The sequence below is a fragment of the Bubalus kerabau genome, chromosome 21 (assembly GCF_029407905.1).
Source record: "Bubalus kerabau isolate K-KA32 ecotype Philippines breed swamp buffalo chromosome 21, PCC_UOA_SB_1v2, whole genome shotgun sequence".
Classification (NCBI taxonomy): domain Eukaryota; kingdom Metazoa; phylum Chordata; class Mammalia; order Artiodactyla; family Bovidae; genus Bubalus; species Bubalus kerabau.
The window spans coordinates 37,793,339-37,813,938 of NC_073644.1; the positions used below are offsets into that span (position 1 = coordinate 37,793,339).

The 20,600-nt window shown below is 49.2% G+C and overlaps 1 protein-coding gene across 1 annotated transcript in view; it reads right to left on the reverse strand.

Moving 5' to 3' along the window:
- Positions 1 to 433: 433 nt before the first annotated feature.
- The window catches only part of GREB1L (GREB1 like retinoic acid receptor coactivator), a 120,249-nt gene continuing 100,082 nt past the window's right edge, over positions 434 to 20,600 (reverse strand). The window contains exons 22-33 of the mRNA XM_055559086.1: positions 18,171 to 18,742; positions 17,678 to 17,780; positions 15,035 to 15,190; positions 14,402 to 14,541; positions 12,028 to 12,189; positions 11,691 to 11,895; positions 7,414 to 7,579; positions 6,005 to 6,232; positions 4,965 to 5,106; positions 3,744 to 3,944; positions 3,323 to 3,461; positions 434 to 2,117 (exon numbers count right to left, since the gene is read on the reverse strand). Coding sequence (XP_055415061.1) covers positions 1,954 to 2,117; positions 3,323 to 3,461; positions 3,744 to 3,944; positions 4,965 to 5,106; positions 6,005 to 6,232; positions 7,414 to 7,579; positions 11,691 to 11,895; positions 12,028 to 12,189; positions 14,402 to 14,541; positions 15,035 to 15,190; positions 17,678 to 17,780; positions 18,171 to 18,742 — 2,378 coding nt within the window. The 3' untranslated portion in view covers positions 434 to 1,953. The remainder of the gene's footprint in view (positions 2,118 to 3,322; positions 3,462 to 3,743; positions 3,945 to 4,964; positions 5,107 to 6,004; positions 6,233 to 7,413; positions 7,580 to 11,690; positions 11,896 to 12,027; positions 12,190 to 14,401; positions 14,542 to 15,034; positions 15,191 to 17,677; positions 17,781 to 18,170; positions 18,743 to 20,600) is intronic.

The following is a 20,600-nucleotide window of genomic DNA, read 5'->3' on the forward strand; positions in this document are numbered from 1 at the left end:
TCCACAGCTCAAATAAGTACTTAAAATTTTTTTCCTTAGACTGAAGCCATAAAGCCAGAAGAAACCCTGAGACGCCATCTGCCCCAGGAACAGCTGTTTTAGGATTATTTCAAGTATTTTATTTGCCCTATGTAGTAAATATTGGAATATTGCACAAGCAGTGGGTTTCTTGATATCATCTGCAGTAGGCCCTGTCAACAAAACCAGTGAAATACATTCATATCTAAAGCAGCCTGCTTCAGAACGTACCTCTTTGCCAAAAGTTCTGCTGAAGTAAAATTAACAAGTATTTTTAAAGCATATATAAGGCAGGTCCTCTTTAAAGATCAATTAAAAATGGAATTTTTAAAAGGAATTGTTCATTTTAAGATATATATAAAACAAAAATAGCTATTAAAACCAAGAGATCTGAAATCATTTTCAGAGTAGTACATTCTGTCTTTTCACTCTCTGTAAACTCCGTATCACAAACTAGTAAAGCTGGTCAGGTAACACTGTCTGTTCCGAGTGAACGCAGGCTTAGCAGGCCCCTTGCAGTGGTTTCCGGCCATAAACAAGACATCTATTCAAGTAAAAACGGCTGTGTAAAGTGGAGATAAAGTGATATATGGGCTAATAAGAAAAATGTCAAGCCATCAATGAGAATTGAAGTAATTTGGAAGAATCAACTTCCAATAAACTTATTATGTTCTAGAACATTTTCTAGAAATCCGTTTTTGATTAAAATATGTGGTAAAAGTCTGTATAAACTTATGCCTCCTGCTGTTGATACTGAACAAAGATCCCCTGCTGATTTTTGAGTCAAAAAGACTTAAATGGAATTCTTTTTTACTACGCGCGCGCACACACACACACACACTCACTCACTCACTCACTGGTAGAATTAAGTAAAACAGCCTCTCTCTCTATGGCTCTGTTTCCCATTTCAGCAGTTTCTGTGGTATTGTCAGTATAAGGCAGCTAATTCAGTGTATCTTTGAAAGGAAACTGCTTTAGTCTTTGAAAGGAAACAAACTAGTTCCACTCCACACAGAAGCTTAGCCTGCCTGACATTTAGCTTTGCTGGTGCCAAATGCTTAATTCCAACCCAGTGGAGTGGGTGTGGGGCGACTGCTAAAACCTTCTTAATTGGCTCAACTTTTGAATCAGGTTTTCCTTGTACAAGATTAATCACTGTTCATATTCTCACAGGCATGATGTGCTTAAGAGACTGGAAACATTTTTAAAGAATGGATAAAGCAAAAGAACTTAAGCCAGGAGAAGCTGCATAAATACACACAGCGCCTGCTCTGCATTTACTAACGTGTTTGTTCAGTTTAAATAGTAAACTTTCAACTCCTGTGGAAATTTTGCCAAAAGTTTCAATACATACAAGATTATAAATCATAAACTAACACTGCACAGAGAAAGACAAGGCTACTTTTTTTTTAAATACAAATATTTCTACATTCTATCATTTCAGACCCCTGAGTAATACTGTACCAAAGTACAGATCTGAAGAGAAACTGAGGGCTCAGGCCTCAAATGTTAATCTTCAATTAATTCCACACCAATGGCGTGAGTCACGTAACACATTCAGGCTCGCTAACGCCAAGAGTCAGTTTTCCCCCGACAGAGCATAGTAGAAAAAACAACGCAGCATCCATGCGGTTTCTCCACACTATTTCCTCCTCAGGCTCCCGTGGGCAGACCACATCTTGAGTTAATTGCATAACTACCTAGGGTGGAGTTGACCTGAATTTAAGGTCCTGAAACTGGAAGTGAAAGAAAGTGATGCCCCCCAGAGATCTGGGTCAGATTTGGGGGTGGGGGTTTCTTTGGAGAACCGACAAATACATGTTGCACTTTGCTCCACAGTGATTGTACTTTAAACGAAATAATTAAATCCCCGATAATTATTTCTGCCCCACCACATCTAGGCATCCCTTTGCTAGTTTTGGTCTCTTCAAAAGGTCATACGTGACGTCCGGTGAGAAAGTAGAGCGGCTTGTCATCACTGCTGTTGGCGGTCTGGAACTCATCCCGGAGGCGGAACTGCCACTCGTCCTCCAGCTCCAAGCGGACAATCGTTTGGCGCAGGGAGCTTCTGTCTTGGCAGATGACACACAGGGTAGCACCTTCAGGAGAAAGCAGGGATGTGTCAGGCTCAGGGTTTGAAAGGACTTAAAGAGCCTTTCTTTCCTCCCTCTGATTATATGCCCTAAGGGAACATTTTTGAGAACCAACATATAAAAGTAACCTGTCAGGACTGTTCATTTGATTATTTACTTTGAATAAAGAAACTGTTACAAATGGCAAAGCTTGAAAGAGTGTAAAGTGAAAGCCCTCCCAACCACACCCCACCCCTTCTGTTGTGTGTGTGTGTGTTAGTTGCTCAGTCATGTCCAACTCTGCAACCCCATGGACTTTGGCCCACCAGGCTCCTCTGTCCATGGAATTCTCCAGGCAAGAATATTGGTGTGGACTGCCATTCACTTCTCCAGGGGATCTTCCTGATCTAGGGATTGAGCCAGGTCTCCTGCATTGCAGGTGGATTCCTGACCACTGAGCCACTAGGGAAGCCCTTCTGCTGTGGTAACCAGCATTAAAACCCACGTTGTAAGGTTCTGTGAGTCCCGCTAGATCAGGGGTTCTCAACCTTGGCACTGGGGGCCACATGACTATTGTGCTATTCTGCTCTTGTGGTATGTCCAGCAGTGTCCTTGGCTGCTTCCCACTCTGCCCGCAGCACCCCATCCTGTGACAACATGAAATGTCTCCAGATATTGCCAAATGCCCCCAGGATGCTTCCTCCTGTTCCCTCCCTCCACACACACACAGCTCCAGATGTGTTTTATACACACACATATAAGTAAATACAGTTTCTCCTGTTCTCATAAAAATGGCACGCTGTACACAGCATACTGAACCTTTTTTCACCAACCTCAGGAGTCACCTTATCAAGGTTATTTGTGATGCTTAATCTGCAGTTTGTTCTTAAGCAAACCTCTGTATGCTACATACCTGTTGAAGCAACTTTGGCTTCTATTCCAGAATCAAAACTCACTAATTTTTATTGAAATTAGATTTATATGAGAAGCATTGGCATTGCATCATTCCTATGTAAAATTAATAGCGGTGACAACATCTTTAAACCTGGCTATATTTATCCACATTTAGCCTAACTCCCTTGTTTGAAAAAAGTCAGTGCCCCAGTTTCAAAGGAAGGTATTCAGCTTATTGGCAAAATGATTGTTAAAGTGCTCTTTTATAATTTTCACCTCTGCATTTTGTCCAGTGGGAACTAGCAGCACTCACAAGCAAGATACTGAATTTGATTTACCTTTGAGAAACTTAAATTTCTTAAGAAGATCAGCACCTACAAAAGAGTCACAGAGGTACAGGAGGAGTCCACCGAAGCACACCCCTTCACAGGTGACGTTGCTGGAGTGGGGTCTGGAGCTGACGTAGCATACGGCCACCTGCAACCATCAAGCACAGAACACACTAGCATTTCAAAAGCCAGTGAAACCTCCGCGTCGTCAGTTGAATGATCCGTGCCTTCCTTTCTAGCTGTCCATCTCAGGGTCAGGTAACGGAGACGTTTTATTGGAACTTAAGGGGGCTGCTTATCTGAGCTTTGTACTCCCTTTGCGTGCCAAGTTTTAACCTACCTATTTCTCATAATAAAGGTAGTTATGAGAGAAACTGCCAGATGCAGAACAAGCCCCTCTACCTGAGAGCCCCGGCCCCTCCCCCTTTACCTCTGGTCCAATGTTAAGGTAGCAGTCGATGGCCAGCACGGGGCTCCGAAAGTTTCGGATAGCTTTGGGGAAGAGTTTGTAGGAGGCGTGCTGCAGGAACTTCTCCAGGAGGAACTGTGCGGGGGCTGCCAGAAGGGTGTGCTCACTGTCGGGAGCACAGACATACTGTAGGGGCAGGATAGGCGCCATGCTCTCTGACACCTGGAATCAGAGCCAAGGGAGGGATGGGAAATGTTTGCGCAGGCGTTGTGTGACCCCCGCCAGGAGAGCACGCCTGCATCCTGACAGCCCGCAGGAAAGGCAGCAGCACCGTCTTGTCATCCTTGGGTTCTGAAACTCTTCCCGTGGGATTTAACATAATTTATACACAGCAAAAGCCCGAGCAAATGTTAGAGGAGGCTGCTTTGAAAGTTTGCGCATTTAGCATGTACATTGTAAGGACCGACAGAAGCCTTTTTACAGCACTACTGGATGTGGATGGGTTAAATCCCATCCTGTCAGCACCAGAAAAAAAAGCACGGAGGTCTTTAAGCTCCCCTGAATAGTCCACATGCTATATAGATGATTGTGCATGCCCAGTCGAGTCCATCTTTTCCAACTCCATGGACTGTAGCCTGCCAGGCTTCTCTGTCCATGGGATTTCCCAGGCAAGAATACTGGAGTGGGTTGCCATTTCCTGCTCCAAGGGATCTTCCCAACCCAGGGATAAAACCCATGTCTCCTGCATTGCAGACAGATTCTTTACTGCTGTACCTCCTGGGAAGCCCTATAAATGATTAGCTACCAGCAAATCTTATAAATGGAAAAGGGTAGGCCCATAGAATTAACCCTTAACAGGTTTTGATCTGCCTTACTTTAAAAATAAAACTGGCAGAGGACCATGCAAGCAAGCAATTTGATTTACATTTCTCTCACCTGTTACATAAAGAATGTAAAAAATGTTAACTTTGCCAGTTTATAGAACACATTTGAAAGTAAAGCTTTGATGGAGTTAAGCCTTAAATCTAAAGAAAGGTAATTCTGTTGAAATTTCAAAACTTGGGTTTGGCTCTAGATGAGTCCTCAGTGAGGGAAACAAGGCTCCAGATTTGACATTAAGAGTGGCCTCCCTTGTGTTACCTCACTTTCCAGTCAAGTGGCACGTACTTAATGTCGGTACCAGAAAACAGATATTGAGAGATCATCTTATTTTCAGCAGGAGACTCAAGCTTGCCAACTTACCATGATCTTTGGTTTAATGATAAAGTCCTTCTGCCCGCCAACTTGCACATGTTTCTTCATGAGACTGAAGTTGTTAAAGCGGCAGATGAGCAGTCCACTACTGTTCGTTCTCAGGTTAAAGTCAACATCTTCACAGAAATACCTAAATTAGAACCACAACGGTAGGTTCCGTTGACTGCCTGTCACCTTTCAGCTGTGCCACTACAGAGACAACATCTGTGGTAGATGTGAGGTGGCCACCTCAAACAAAGCCAGGCTTTCCCCACATGGAGCTGGCTCTGTGCACACTGGCTTGTGTTGTAATGCCCTGATGGGGACACAATAGTCACTAAGGAAGGAGGCAGTGAGGTGACTGGTCCCAGACATGGCACAGCACCCTACTTGGGCACCCCTGAGCTGAAACAGGACCACATACTCTGTACTCTCATGGGACAGGAGTGCAGAGCTGCTCCCAGTGTTAACATCCTGGCTGCAAACAGGATGAAGCGTCTGCCAAATTTAAAACAGAAGTGAAATCGCTACAGAATATTCTAAGAGCTGCAGCTCAGGGGTTGACTTAAGAGGGACTTGACGGTCTCTGACATTCTTCCTTGGCCATTTCGGATTTTCTGGGACGTGTGTAGTTCATTCGGGAGGCAAGGCCAGGGCTAGCTGGCTTTTCCCTACAGGATCCAGATCTCAGGGTCTTGCTAACATCTCAGGAAGTGACTACCATCTGAGTTTTGAGTGAAAGGTTAATCGTGAATAGGTTTATGGGTCCACACACTGATTTCCACTGTTGAAACAATTTGGTCCCTGTTTGAGTTCTTGTAGAATAATAAGATGGCCGAAATATGTTTCCTAAGCATTTCACATTGCAGCACTCATGACTGAGTCTGGGTCAGTTTGAACAGTGATGAAGGGGCACTTGGGGCCTGTGATGCCCCATTCTCTGTCCGTATAAACAGTCTTAGTTTCTCAGAGACAGGAATAAACACATTACAGAGGCTGGAGCTGGGCAGAAACCGGCAGGATGATGCGCATCCAGGAGCCCAGCTTACCTGTTGAAGTCGTACTGCACGTTCTGAGTCAGGTCTATGTTGAGGAGGATGAAGTCGTGCACGTGGCACCTAGAGAACGGGACCTTGAGGCTCCGAGAAGTCAGCCTGCTGCTCCACTTCTGGATGCCCAGGATCGCGTAGTGCACGATTTTTGGTGTCGCCTCCATGTGCTGCAAGACACTCTTCAAGGACACATTCTTACTGGAAACTCCTGTTTCCATGGGCTGGCTATGAAATGCAGAGTTCGTTTACATAAGAGATCACTCAGTATCACTGAAGACATGGTCACTTGGGAAGAGCTGACACTACTGTACGGTATTAGTATCTGTAAAGGACACAGCTAGCTGGCTGACTTTCTCTTGGTCTGGAGTGGACAAGGATGTCAAGCCTGCTTTTCATGCTGCCACTGCTGATCTAGAGAAGCTGCCTTCCAGGGGTGAGCGTCCTTGTGTGTGTCCGACTCTGCCAGCCCATGGACTGGAGCGTGCCAGGCTCCTCTGTCCTGTCGTTTTCTAGGCGAGAATACTGGAGTGGGTTGCCATTTCCTCCTCCAAGGGATCTTCACGACCCAGGGATCAAACCTGCCCCTCCTGCACTAGCAGGCAGGCTCTTCACCACTGAGCCACTAAGGCAGCCCCCTGGGGTGAGGCTGACCCCGTAAAGGCAGAGAAAGGAATCCGGCCCGTTTTCAAGGTGAGTAATCAACAGGGAGTTACCAAAGAGAGGCAGCCAGAGGTTAGAAGCACACAGGTACTCTTCCGGTCCTGGTAATTATGGTATAATAAACGAATATTTCTCAATGTCCCTGGCTTCAAATCCACCAGGGAAATGAGGGCATAGGATCACATGTCTGAGCTGGAAGGGCCTTGAGACCATGTGGCACAGTGTTTCACTGGGGCTGTGAACATCTGGGCTCATTTACTGCATAGGACATCTCCAGGTTTAGCATTTCATGGTCCTCATGGATCCCCTCACCACTGCACCAGGAGGAGAACCATGTGTTTTGGCCCAGCCATAATTTTATAGGGGATAGAATTGAGACAGAGATGGAATAACTTTCCCTTTTCATCCAGACAGGAAGCAGAGCTGGGGCTAAAAACCATTCCGATTCAGAAGCCAGTGGTCTTTCTACATAAACCACGGTGTTTTTCAACAGACTCGTAGAGCAGACCAAAGCTGCGATAACACAAACAGTCCAGGAATTTAACATAGACACAGGCATACCAAGTGTCTAGATCAAAAAATCCCTAAGTCACCACAGAACGTGCTGGTGAGAGGAAGTGGTCTTGGATGGCGGCTCTGCTCTGGAAGCTGTGCCCTTGTTGACTTTACTGTGCCATGATGGCCGAGGAGAGAACCTGCTCGGTGGCACACGTCACATTCCTAGAACTGCACAGAACCGCCCCTACCTGGTCTGCTCCTGAACACTGTGAATGTTCCACAGGACACATGAGTCATCCATCACGACGATGAAAGGCCAGACACACTGGCGTTTAACTCCCAGCTCTTCCAGGCGGTTTCTCTCCAGCTCCAGGTTGTGATAAGACAACTCCTTAATGAGGAACCTGGCAGCACCTGGAAGGCAACACAAAAACGGCTCGGACGTTCCCCTCTTGGGCTTGGTGGAGGCCCCACAGACACGTCACATTCTCTCCATACGCGTGTGTGTTCGCCTGGTGACTGTGCACATGGGGGTTGACCAGACATCCAGGGCAGCGATTCCCACGCATCAGTGCAGGCAAGAATCATCCAGGAAATTGTTTAAAATGCAGATTCCTGGAGCCCACCACCAGAGGCTCACACTAGTGGTGTCTGATGAGGGGCCAGAGACCTTTTCACAGGTGATTGGTGAGCTGCACTTTGAGGAGTGCTGCTAGGATTCCTGTGCTTAGGCTTCCCCACCTGTAAGAAGGCGATGGTGATGTCTACTTCATAGGACTGTCGTATGGTGCTCAGGACAGTGCTGCACATGGTAAGTGAGTACTCAGTGTTAGCAATTAAGATGAGGACCATCAGGAATTAGCCAGGTTTTATGAGTGGGCCACCCTAAAACGAGGCTTCTCTAGTGGCTCAGATGGTAAAGTATCTCCCTGCAATGCAGGAGACCTGGGTTCAGGAAGATCCCCTGGAGAAGGGAATGGCAACCCACTCAAGTATTTTTTTTCCCCCACTCCAGTATTCTTGGAGAATCCCATGGACAGAGTAGCCTGGTGGGCTACAGTCCATGGGGGTCAGAAAGAGTCAGACATGACTGAGCGACTAACACAGACCCTAAAATGAAACAAAACATAGAATAAAGAAGCTCAAAAAACCCCAATTAAGTCCACGGAGCAACCAGGAAAGTAGTTTGAGTAGATGGAAGGTAATGCTAGGGTTTAGGAAAATCTACTGATACTTTTTAAAAGCATGTGTGTAATACGTGTGTAATACTTTGCATTATATGGGCCATATATGAAAAAACCCACAGCTAACATACTCAATGGTGAAAACCTGAAAGCTTTTCCTTTAAGATCAAGAATAAGACAAGGATACCCAACTTTACCACTTCTATTTAACATAGTACTGAAAATCCTAGCCAGAGAAACTACACACACACACACACACACACACACACACACACACACACACGTCACCCGAGTTGGCAAGAAGTAAAATTATCTGTAGACATGAACTTATGTGAGGAAAACCTTAAATATTATACACATGCACGTGTTAGAATAAATTCAGCAGAGCTGCAGACACAAAACAAATTAGCTGTGTTTCTATATAATAACAATGAACAATCTAAAAGGGAAATTAAGAAGTGCTTCATTTTCATCAAAAAGAATACTTGGAATACATGTTTAACCAAGGAGGCTAAAGACCAGTACACTAAAAAGCACAAAACACTGCTGAAAGTGTTTCCAAATAAGTGGAAAGACATGTTCATGGACTGGAAGGTGCAATACTGTTTACACATCCCACAAAACAATCCACAAATTTAATACAATCCCTATCAAAGTATCAGAGTTTTTCTTTTGTTAGAACAGAAAAATTCATTTTTAAATTCACATGGAACTTCAAAGGGCTCTGAATCACCAAAACAATCTTCAAAAAAGAACAGCAAGGCTGGAGGTCTCACACTTGCCTGATTATAAAACTAGAGTAATCAAACCAGTGTAGCGGTGGCACAGAGACAGACGTAGGCCAATGGAATAAGAATACGGAGCCCAGAAACACCCTGCATATATGGTCGGATGATTTTTGACAGAGGTGCTAAGACCATTCAAATGTAAAACAATGAAGCTGGACCCTCACCTTAATGCTGTATAAAGAAATCAAAATGGACCAAAGAGCTTTTATAAAACTCTGAGAAGAAAACATGGGGAAAAGCTTAATGATACTGGTTTTGGCAACAGTTTGTTGGTTTGTTGGCTGCGACACTAAAAGCATGGCAACAAGAGAAAAAGTAAACTGGACCACGAAAGAATTAAACTGCAAGAACACATCCTCCTATGGAACAGGAGAAAATAGTTACAAACCTTATCTGATAAGGGGTGAAAATCTAGAATATACAAAGAACCCCTACAAGTCAACAACAAAAACATTACTAAAAATAGATTCTCCAAAGATACACAAATGGCCAGTAAGCAAATAAAAATACGATCAACATCACTAATCATTAGGAAAGTGTAAATCACAAGACACCATCACACACCCATTAGGTTGGCTACTAACAACAACAGCAAAAATTCCCAAAAAACACAAGTGTTAGTGAAGATGTGTTAAAACTGGAACCATTTTACATTGTTGGTAAGAATGTACAAGCCATTATGAAAAACAGTATGTCAATTCCTAAAAAAAAAATTAAAAGTGGAATTACTATGTGATTAAGCAATTCTACTTTGGGGTATAAGAACGGAAAGCAGGGTTTTGAGATTTGTGTTCGTGTCCACAGCAGCATCATTCACAACAGTCGGAAGGTGAGGGGCAGACCCAGGGTCCATTAGTGAGTGAGTGGTAATAAAAACGGGGAGTTCCCCTTTGATGTTACTGAGTCGGTTTTGCCAGATGGACAAGAGTTCTGGAGACCGGCTGCACAACAATGTGAATGTACTGATGAATGCTGAGCCGTACACTGAACAACGGCTAAATTTTGTGCTGTGTATCAATTAAAAAAAATGCTGCTTCATTTGCATATATGTTGGTTTCTCTCCCCAGATGATTACAAAAATGGCAAAACTGGCACTAAACAAATTCACTCAAATCTGGGATGAGGAAATACTTTCTCCTGAAGGTCAGTTAGGCACGGAAAGGTGTGAGGGTCATGTAAATATAGAGAAAGATTTTAGTTAAGTTTGGGGATATGTGTTTTGGGGAAGGGACCAGAAATATGTGAAATTCTTACCTCATTTGATGTTAAGTGATGGGAAATAAAATTACATTAAAAATATAAACCTGTTTGGAAAATATTTTAATCAATATTAAGGCGAAAACTTAAGGAAACGAAAAGGAATGAAATGGAGAACAAGAAAGGAAGAGTCTTAAGAAGGAAAGGGGAGAGAGACCTGGAGAGAAGGCCCACGTGGATCCAGGGCACTACTCGGGTCTTTTCTGCCTTCACTCCAGCAGTGGGCTCTAAAGCTCTTGATCCTCAGCCCTCCTGAAGCTCTGCCTCGAAATTCCCACTGAAGCCGATGGGAAGTGAGTGAGATGCAGGGAGTGGGCAGAGAGCAGAGCCCTAGGACGCTGGATCCGGTTGGAGGTCTCCTGCCTTCAGGGGTAAACGAAGCAGCTCTGGACCTCTCTCTCTAGTTCCTCCTCCCGCTCTGTCAGTACACTCAACAGCCAGGTGCCCCCTTGAGAAATCAGCCCACTGACCTTAAATCCCGAGGGGAAAGCAGGCAAGACTTCCAGGCACTTTCAAGATGCCTGCTATCGGCAGTGATGGTGCTTTCAGCCCCCAGCTGTACAGAACCCCCGAGAACTTGCTGTGTGCCTTTAAGATCAGCGATGACCCCCAGCGATCCCTCCAGACCTGGGTCCGAACTGCTAACCCCCCTCCTCCTCTGACTGTCCTCCTCTCTGTGAGGTCCCTGCTGCCAGCTGGTAGGGAGCAACACCTGCAGCCTGTGCTGGCCAGAGTCCCAAGCCCTCCCAGGGTGCTCAGTGTATCAGTGACTTCTTTGGATGCTGGTCCTCAGAAGTTAAAAAATTCTGCAAGACTGAAGATAAAGAGAAATGAAAACTCATTTAAAGAGGAGTCAAGGGCTTCCTTAGTGGCTCAGTGGTGAAGAGTCTACCTGCTGACACAAGAGACACGGGTTTGATTCCTGATGGGGGAAGATCCCACATGCTGAGGAGCAACTAAGCCCGTGTGCTGCAACTACTGAGCCTGTGCTCTAGAGGCTGGGACTCAACTACTGAGCCCACGTGCCACAACCACTCAAGTCTACATGCCCGAGAGCCCATGCTCCGCAACAAAAGAGTAGCCACGGCTCACCACAGCTAGAGAAAAGTCTGTGCAGCAACGAAGAGCCAGCCCAGCCAAAAATAATTTTTTTTTTTTTTAAGAGAGTCAAAAGTCCTTTGGTCCACAGACCAAGACACTTTCCAGGGTCATGGGACCCTCTGGAATCCTGAGGAACGGAGCTTGGCTTGGTATTTCTCTTCCCAGCCCTTGCCCAGCATCCGCGCGCCCCCTTACCCACGCCTGCGTTATTGAACATGCCAGGAAGCACCAGCATGATGTGGTTGGGCCAGTATTTGCGGTACAGCGGCATCTCGTACTCTTTGACCACCAGCAGGTGCAAGTGGCTGATGCCCTCCATGGCGTGAAAGAGGTTTAGAAGTCCGTGCTCGTGGCGACCGCTGGAGGGGGTGAAAATAGGGCTCTTGACCACGTTCAAATTCTGCTGAAAGAAAAAAAAAAAAAAGGACCAGAGGCCAAAAAGAGAAATTAGAACCCTTAGATACTAGACGCTTATAAAACTGGCTCTAGTACCTGAGGCCGGCCGGCCGTGCATCCAGACGCTATCACCCACCTTGTCTGAGACCAGTGGCAGCCGCATGCTCTCCAGGTGCTTGCCCTGCTTGCTGAAGACAAAGTGACTCTCTTTGGATTTGGGAATGATGAAGTAGAGCTGCACCTCTTCTCCCAGCATGGAGGAGGAGAACGTGAAGGCGTGGAGAGTGGAGTCGGACATCTGCGTTTGCAAAGAGCAAAGGGAGGGCGTGTAAGCTCACAGTTGGCAAGCTTCCAGGCTGCTCCTCTCAAGATGGTTATTGATAGAGGCCAGCTATCCTGGACTTCTACCTCCCGCCAGACCTGGCTGTGCGTGCAGTGTCAGAAAAGGCAAACACTGTATCTTTAGTGGCTGACACGAGATCCAAGCTTCTCACCCCAAACAGCCTCTCTAGGGTGGTGCAGTGACTGCTGCTGAAAACTACGATCTCTCACCTTCTTAGAACCACTAGCGCTCAGCCCTGCAGAGGTCCAGTGTGCCTCTGGGAGGTCTTGCTATGCAAACACTCCCAAAGGTGCCCAGCTACGGGGGGAAACGCTTCTCTGTGCACACGTGTGCGCTCAGTTGCTTCAGTCGTCTCCAGCTCTGTGACCCTTTGGACTGTAGCCCACCAGGCTCCTCAGCCCATGGGATTCTCCAGGCAAGAATACTGGAGTGGGTCACCATGCCCATCTCCATCTTCCTGACCAAGGGAGCCTCTTCTGAGTGGGTCAGGTCAAATGATATTTTTCCTAAATAAACTATTAAGACTGACATCATTAAAATACCCCTGTGGGCCCATCTTTCCTGGCTACACTGGAAGCTCAAGATGTCTGAATGGTCACTTATCCTAGAACTCTGGCTTCCAGAAGAGACATTTGACTCATCCAAGCCACATACAAATCTAACATCTTTTTTAAGTTGCTGGAAAGTTGATACACTCTCTCATAACCCACCTCAGTGAATAATTATATAAAAGTCTTTACAATGCCGACAATATTTGGCCTAATGAAAAGACAGCATCACTAGTCAGCAGGCACGAGAACAATCCAGGTAGCCTCCCCAAGAGGTTCAACCTAAATATTACATTTCATAGAAAAATAATATTGTAATACTCCCCTTAAGATCTTCATTCTGCTTCACAAGTATCAGGCAGTACTGTAATCACACAGAAACTAAATAGAAGGCTTTTAATATATTGTCTAAAAAATGAATTTTCTAATGATTCATATCAGGGGCTTGTATCATCTATATTCCATAAAGCATTGTGAGCTGATTTCAAACAGTCCACTGAAAGTTTTCAATGACACAGGAAACCATTTGGGGTATGAAAGGTAACTTCTAGCAGAAGAGCAGAAAGACCAGCACATCCTTCTGGGTTCCCTGGGGAAAATGGAGAAGACCAGATCCTCAAGCGCAGAAGCAAGTCTGGGGAGGAAGCCGGGCACCCACCCGGCACATGCTATAGAAAGGAAGAGTTGTTCCAGACGCTCAGGGCCAAGCACTAAAGGTCAAGAAGATTAAGTGGGGAAGCAGTGTGGAGCTCAGCCCCCACATAGGCGCTGGATACAACCATCACTGGCTGCTTTCCCATCCTCTGTGCTTAAAGATGCTCTGGCCACGAGGAGCGCAGCGGCGTGGGGTACTTGCTCACCTTCCGCGTTCTACCTCTCAGTGCTCTCCAGATAAAAGAGCACACGCTGACTCCTCTGTGTGCCTAGTGGTCAAAACCACCCCACGCTGGAGTGAGAGGGAGACTGGGTCTGTGCAGATCACAGCTCACAGGGCACACCCTACGGACTTGCAGATAGTAACACCATCTTCATCAACAACCCGAAGGAGGGGAAGAGACCCTTTTGTCAAACATACTGTAATATCCAGCTTTTTCAGAATCACAGACATACCAGTTACTTTCTAAAACAACACATGTAACCATTTGATGAAGTGACTTAAGACACAAATCAGTTTCTTTCTCCCCTGCCTATAATCCCAATAAACCCAAAGTCATTTTATCAACTGCTTCATGCATTCTGCTCACAAATGAGTGGCTGCATCTCATCAATAAGCTATCCTTGGAAGTTTCCTGGCGACCCAGTGGTTAAGAATCTGCCTTGCCATGCAGGGGATGTGGGTTTGATTCCTGATTGGGGAACTAAGATCCCACATCCCTCGGGGCAGCTATAAAGCCCACGGGTTGCAACTGCCAAAGCCTGCGCTCTCTGGAGCCCATGCACCGCGACTTCAGAGTCTGTTCGCAGCAATGAAAAGATTCTGCATGTGGCAACTAAGACCCGACACAACTAAATAAATATTTTTTAAAAACCAAACAAGCCATCTAGGGCTTGACACTGGGGCCTTCCCTCTCCTGCACACAGAACCCAGGCTGGGTAACAGGCAGGAGCACGGGCTGCACCTGGGAGGCAGAGGTGAAGTCCATGTACTGCTGGCACTGCTCGCAGTGGTGGAAGGTGTTGTAGGCCGCGTACTTGGTCAGCATCATGGACATAGTTTCTCGTTTCCGGGGCTCCTCAGCTTTGGGTTCCTTTATCGCTTCTGTGTAAAAAGAGACAAAACACCTTCCTATGCTGTGTGTGAAGCCCCTATGCCTGGGCAAAAAGTCCCCCACCCCCAGAAGGGCTTTTCCTAGGATTCTGCAGTTTATGCCCTGAGAGGCAGCTCTGAAAATTACAAGGTGACCTTGCTGTTGTTTAGTTGCTAAGTCACGTCCAACTTTGGCAAATCCATGGACTGTAGCCCACCAGGCTCCTCTGTCCATGGGATTCTCCAGGCAGGAATACTAGAGTGGGTTGCCATGCCCTCCTCCAGGGGGATCTTGCTGACCCTGGGATTGAACCCACGCCTTCTACATTGGCAGGTGGATTCTTTACCACTGAGCCACCCAGGAAGCCCAAAAGGTGACATTCATGTGAATAAAACAAGACATGCAAAGGAGTATGACTTAAGCTGCTCTCAAGGAGTAAACGGCCCCAGGTTTCCCGCCCTCATTTAGGTGAACCCTCGACCTTCAGGCTCCACGTACACTGACCTTGTTTGACCCCTGCCAGCTTCTCAGTATATACCAGGCTCATCGAACTGTACTTGGGGTCGTGCACACTGACGTCAAAGGGCATTTTACTGAAGCTCTCGATGTCAGGCCAGGGTTCGCCCTCTGACTGGCTCACCTCACTGCTTTCACTGTGATCTAGGCCAAGAAGGAAAGTGCACAGGGCAGCCCAATCAGACCGACTGGCTGCCCTCCCTCCCTCTCACCCAAGTGTCAGGGAAACATACAGCCCAGGTAGGTGGACAAAGGCCTTTCTGAGAAATGAGCTCCCGAGTCCAGGGGAGAGGGGTGCAGAGTGTCCTTCAGACCTACTGGGAGGGATGCTGGCCCTCACTGGTCCCCATTAGCCTCTACACACCCAGCCCAGAAACTCCCAAGTCTAAGAGATCCACTAGTCTCCCACGCCCGACCCCCAAGTGTCCCTAAAATCTTAATTAACTTTGGATGATCTGAATCCTATCACAAGAGTTTTAGTCATGGGGTTTTAAGATGCCGACAGCTGAAAGGATTTCAGGGGCTCATTAAGCAAGATTCACAGTGTCTGTTGTTTATAAGAATCCACTGGAGCTTGTAAAACCCCTGTGCTCAGGCCACACAGCCTAGAACCACCTTCCCTATTTAGGCACTTGTCGTATTTAAAGCTCCTTCAGTGCTTCCAACATGCAAACCAGGTTGAGAGCCTGGGGCCTTGGGTTTGAGTCCAGGCCACTGCCCCCGCTGATCTTGTGACTTCACACCTGCAGGCACCTTCATTTGTTAGGGTTCCCTGATTGTTTTAAGAAGTCCAGATGGCATACTGAAAGTGCTAACACCATGTGGCAGGCACATGGTGTGTGTCCAATAGGTGATATTTGTTATTAATAATAAAAACTATAAGATCAGCTTAAGACAGTGTAAAGGGAGCATGCGTGTGTGTGTCAGTCGCTCAGTTGTGTTCAACTCTTTGCAACCCCATGGACTGTAGCCTGCCAAGCTCCTCTGTCCATGGAATTCTCCAGGCAAGAATACTAGAATGAGTTGCTATTCCCTTTGCCAGGGGATCTTCCCAACCCAGGGATTGAACCCATGTCTCATTATGTCCAGATTTTGTAAACCTCATTATGGCAGATTCTTCACCATCTGAGCACTGGGAAAGCCCTCAAAAGGAGCAACAAAGAAACTTCCCCCTGCCAAAAGCCTACAAGCTAGAAGCTCAGGTATTACCTTTTAAGCACAACACTGTTTATTTTTACATCCTGGACCTTTTTAAAGTTTAGGTTTCATTTAAAAATGTGCATTGTATTTAAAAGTTAGAGCTTATTCTCATTTAATAAAAGCACATCCCCATGCCTCTCCAGTGTACCATTGCATTCACCGGCACTAAAATTAGGGTGAAGGAATAAAGCCAAACAGTGCTGCTCATCACAAAGGCCAGGTTTGACTCTCACAGCTGTAGGCCCTGTAGTGGGAATCTGAGATGAAAATTAAAGGCGTTGTTCTTCCGAGGAGCCTAGGAGGTGGGGGTCAATGGGATGACGGTCCCTCACTCCTGGTCAGCTCGGCTCTGCCTTTGCACTGTAGCCCCGCCTGTTTTGGGCAGCCCCCGGGGTCTTTCAGTCCCCTCTGTGGTGGCCTGGGGTCTGCTACAGCTCAGCCGGGCACGCAGACAAGGAGATGTGGACCGGAAGACAGGACTGTGTGCGTTTGTCTGGAATCATGCACGTAAACTATGGAGGATGGAAGTTGAATCAAAAGCCATAGGAAGATGATTAAACATGGCTGATTTTACCTAGTCTGGCTCTGAACTAATCTATCCCTTGGGCCGGTCACAGGACAGGTCCAACTGTTAAGGAAAAGCAAGCGAGTTGGAGGTCTCCAAGGGCTAATGTGATGGACGACGCAAGGCCTTTTTCTTCTCTACCTTCATCTTTCAGGGGCTTGGGAAGAACGTCTACCCATGACTACTCCTGCCCTCCCCCCCCATTTCCTCCAGCACCGCAGTCCCTCTGAGATGCAAAGCCACCCCTCCCTGGCCGCAGGGCTAATGCTAGCTGACCCCTGCTCATGCCCACGCTCCCGCCCTGCTGGACAGGCTGAGGGGAACCGCCTTCCTCACAAGCGACAGCAGGGTGGCAGGGCCAAGAAAGGGGGCAGGAGGTGCAGGCTGGGGATGGCCTGTCAAGCACCAGGCCCTCCATCCTTCTGCCAGTCCCAAGGGGCTGTTGATGGTGCCAGGGTTCTGTCCTGCTCAAGGAAGTTTTTCCTTTGGGTAGTAATCCACACACCTTCACTTGCAGCCAGCAGGCAAAACATAAGGTTACCCTGATGGAGTATAAAACGTGCCCTGGACCCTTAAGCCGTAGAACACCGCAGTCCACTAATTTTAAACCTGTCACCATCTGAGCAGTGAACCCACCTGACGGGCTTTATAAGATGCCTCTGTGCCCAGTGATTCGGGGGACACAGTAGGGATCGGGGTTCAAAGGAGGGGAAGTCACACCCCGACCTAAACGGTCACGGCTTCTTACAACTCTTTGCTGGCTCCTGCCCTCTAACTTCTCAATAACCCTGCACTAATCCTCTGGAGGCCGCGGACAGCCCCGGGATGTGGTGTTAATAGCCCGCACCGCCACGCCCGGCGCTCACCGGTGTTGATCTCGGCTTCGTCGTACACGTCCACTTCCAAGAGCCGGATGAGCATGCGGAAGAGGAGCCTCAGGAACTGCAGGTAGGAGCCCGTCTTCCCCACCTGGGGCGGGTGTCGAATTGTAGGCGGGGAGGGGGAGGAAAAGAGAAAAGGGACGTCACACCTGGGCTCTCCAACGACTCCTTCCATCTCTGAGTGGGGCCTCGACGCCCCCCGACCCGAGACACCCCCAACCCCAGACCCCGTGCCCCCACGCCCTACCTCCGACCCCCGAAGCCCAGAACCCCTGCACCCGCGCCCTACCCCGACCCCCCGACCCCGCAACCCCAGAGCCCCTTCCCCTGCGCCCTATCCCCGATCCTCCAATTTCAGACCCCCGCCCCCGCGCCCTACCCCCGACCCCCCAATCCCAGACCCCTGCTCCCGCGCCCTACCTCCACTCCCCCACCCCAGTCCCCCACCCCAAACCCTCTCCCGAACCCCTGCCTCTACCTGGGGGGGCCCGCTCAGCAGGAGCCGGCGCGGGTGGCAGGCCCGCGCGCCCGAGGCGGGGTCTGGCGGGTTGCCGTGGTCGGCGTGGTGCGGCCGCGCGGCCGTCCAGCGGCGGTAGTAGAGCGACTGCTCCTCGGGGCCGGCGTGCGCGGGCGGCGGCGGGCGCAGCGGGCTGGCCCAGGCCACGTCGGGGTGCGGCAGCAGGGCCGCGGCCGCCGGCAGCTTGCCGCCCCGCCGCGCGCCCAGAAGGCTGTAGGCCGCCTTGGACAGGATGACCACTGGGGGCAGCGCGGCCTGGGGGGGCCGGCCGGCCCGGCCCGGCGGCCCGGGCCACGGCAGCGCCCCGGGCCCCGATGACGACGGCGACGGCTTGGCGGTGGTGCTGCTGGCCAGCGGGGGTCCCAGCGAGTCGCACTCCTGCTTTAGGGGCTCCCCGGGTCCCGCCGGGCCGGCCGAGAGCCCCTCGTCCAGCCCCGCGTTGGGGACCGGACTCCGGAAGCTGGGTGTCGGGGGCGGCTTCTGGGACTTGTCGGCGGTGCTGGACGAGCTGACCCCATTCTCCATGATGGAGCCTGAAAGAGGACCCACACGCCGCGCTGTCACCGCCGCTCCTGCCCCGGGGGAAGCCCTGGGGTCCAGGCGGCGCTCGGGCTTCGGGCCGCCCCTCTGCCCCTGGCGCCCTGCCGCCCCGCTCGCGTCCCCTCTCCCCCGCCCTGGCTGCTGTGTGGGCTCGGAAATGGCCACTTATTCCCGGTTTCCTCCGGGCGGCCAGGAGAAACCTGGACCCACGTCCGACCCTCCCCGCGTCTTCAGGCCGCTGGTAGTCCCGGCGCCCTGGGACCGACCACCCGGCCGCCTCCTGCTGCTTTTTTCCATCCTGCCCGCGTCTTCGTACATCGCGGGTTATTAAACTCTCCGCTGGTTAGGTCGTTTGGATAATCCGTCCGAATCACTCCAGAACCCTGACCAACACACGCTCCACACCCAAATCCTGTCCATTGGCACTCGCCTCCTTCTGGGGTCCCAGGCCCCACCCTCCTGGCTGTGGACAAGCTCCCCAGGGTGCAGCCCCTTCCACAGATGCCCGTACCGGACCAGCGTGGAAAGGCGGGGCGTAACCTCCTCCCTCCCTACACCCCAGGGCCGGAGATCTGCTCACCTGCAGCCAACTCACCGCAAATGTCCCCCACCCCCACCCTTCCCTGGTGGCTCAGACGGTAAAGAATCCACCTGCAGTGCAGGAGGCCTGGGTTCCATCCCTGGGTTGAGAAGATAAGGGCGTGGCAACCCACTCCAGTATTCTTGCCTGGAGAATCCCATGGACAGAGGAGCCTGGAGGGCTACAGTCAATGGGGTCACAGAGTCAGACACGACTGAGCGACCAAGTGGTTTGAAGACAAACCAGAATCGAATTACAAGACTCTTTCTGCTCAGACTGGTGCCTCCCAGGCAAATCCCAACCTTGGGAGCTCCTAGGTGAAGGGCCAGTAACCAGAGGCTCCTGACCCCATCACCGCTGCTCAGCTGATTTCTGCATGACGGTTTTCTTCTGCCTTCAAGGCCCCTTGAGTCTTCTGGCCTGAATGCCTTGGGCAATGAGCACCCTCTGAGGACCCTGAAAGTCAGCTGGAGGTTGGTGGGGTGGTGGGTAGGGTGGTGTGTGTAGGAGGGCAGCACCTGGGTCCTCCAAGATTGGGGAGGGGGAACTCCAGACAGCAGAGTTCATGAGAGCAAGGCCAGAATCCAGAGTCTGTGGGGCAGCTCTCCACGCCTAGGGGAGGGAGGGGGCTGATCAAGGAGCCCAGGAAGGAAGTGGACTCTAATCACCCCCACCCTGCTCCACCTTCCTCCTCTCCCTCACCGATGCTGGCTGGTGTGGAAAAGCTTCTAGGTGTGTTCTTCCCCTTCCTCTGTTACCCTTTACCATCTTCCCAAACTCCCTCCTTTATTCTGAACTGGTCTACCAGGCAGAACTGGGGAGGCTGTTGTTAGAGGGTGGGGGGTACAGCCCTGACCCATGACTGAAGCAGACCTCCGTAAGACAGTCCTCACGCTCTTCCAGGCACAGATACCTGCCTTTTCCATTCAGAAGGGGTGTGTGTGTGTGTGTGTGTGTGTGCGCGCGCGTGTGTGTGAGTCAGTGTCATGAGGTAAAAGAAGGGAAACACGGGGCAGAAGGAATGTGAATGGTGGTTCCCTCTGTTGTGGGATTTTCATTTTTCATCTCTTCTCTATACTTCATTACATTCTCCAAGTTTTCTATATTAAACTCTATTATAACTTTCACACTCAGAAAAAAGAATGGAAATAATGCTGTGTGTGGGGAGTAAGTTGCTTCAGTCGTGTCCAACTCTTTGCGACCCCATGGACCATAGCCCACCAGCCTCCTCTGTCCAGGAGATTCTCTAGGCAAGAATACTGGAGTGGGTT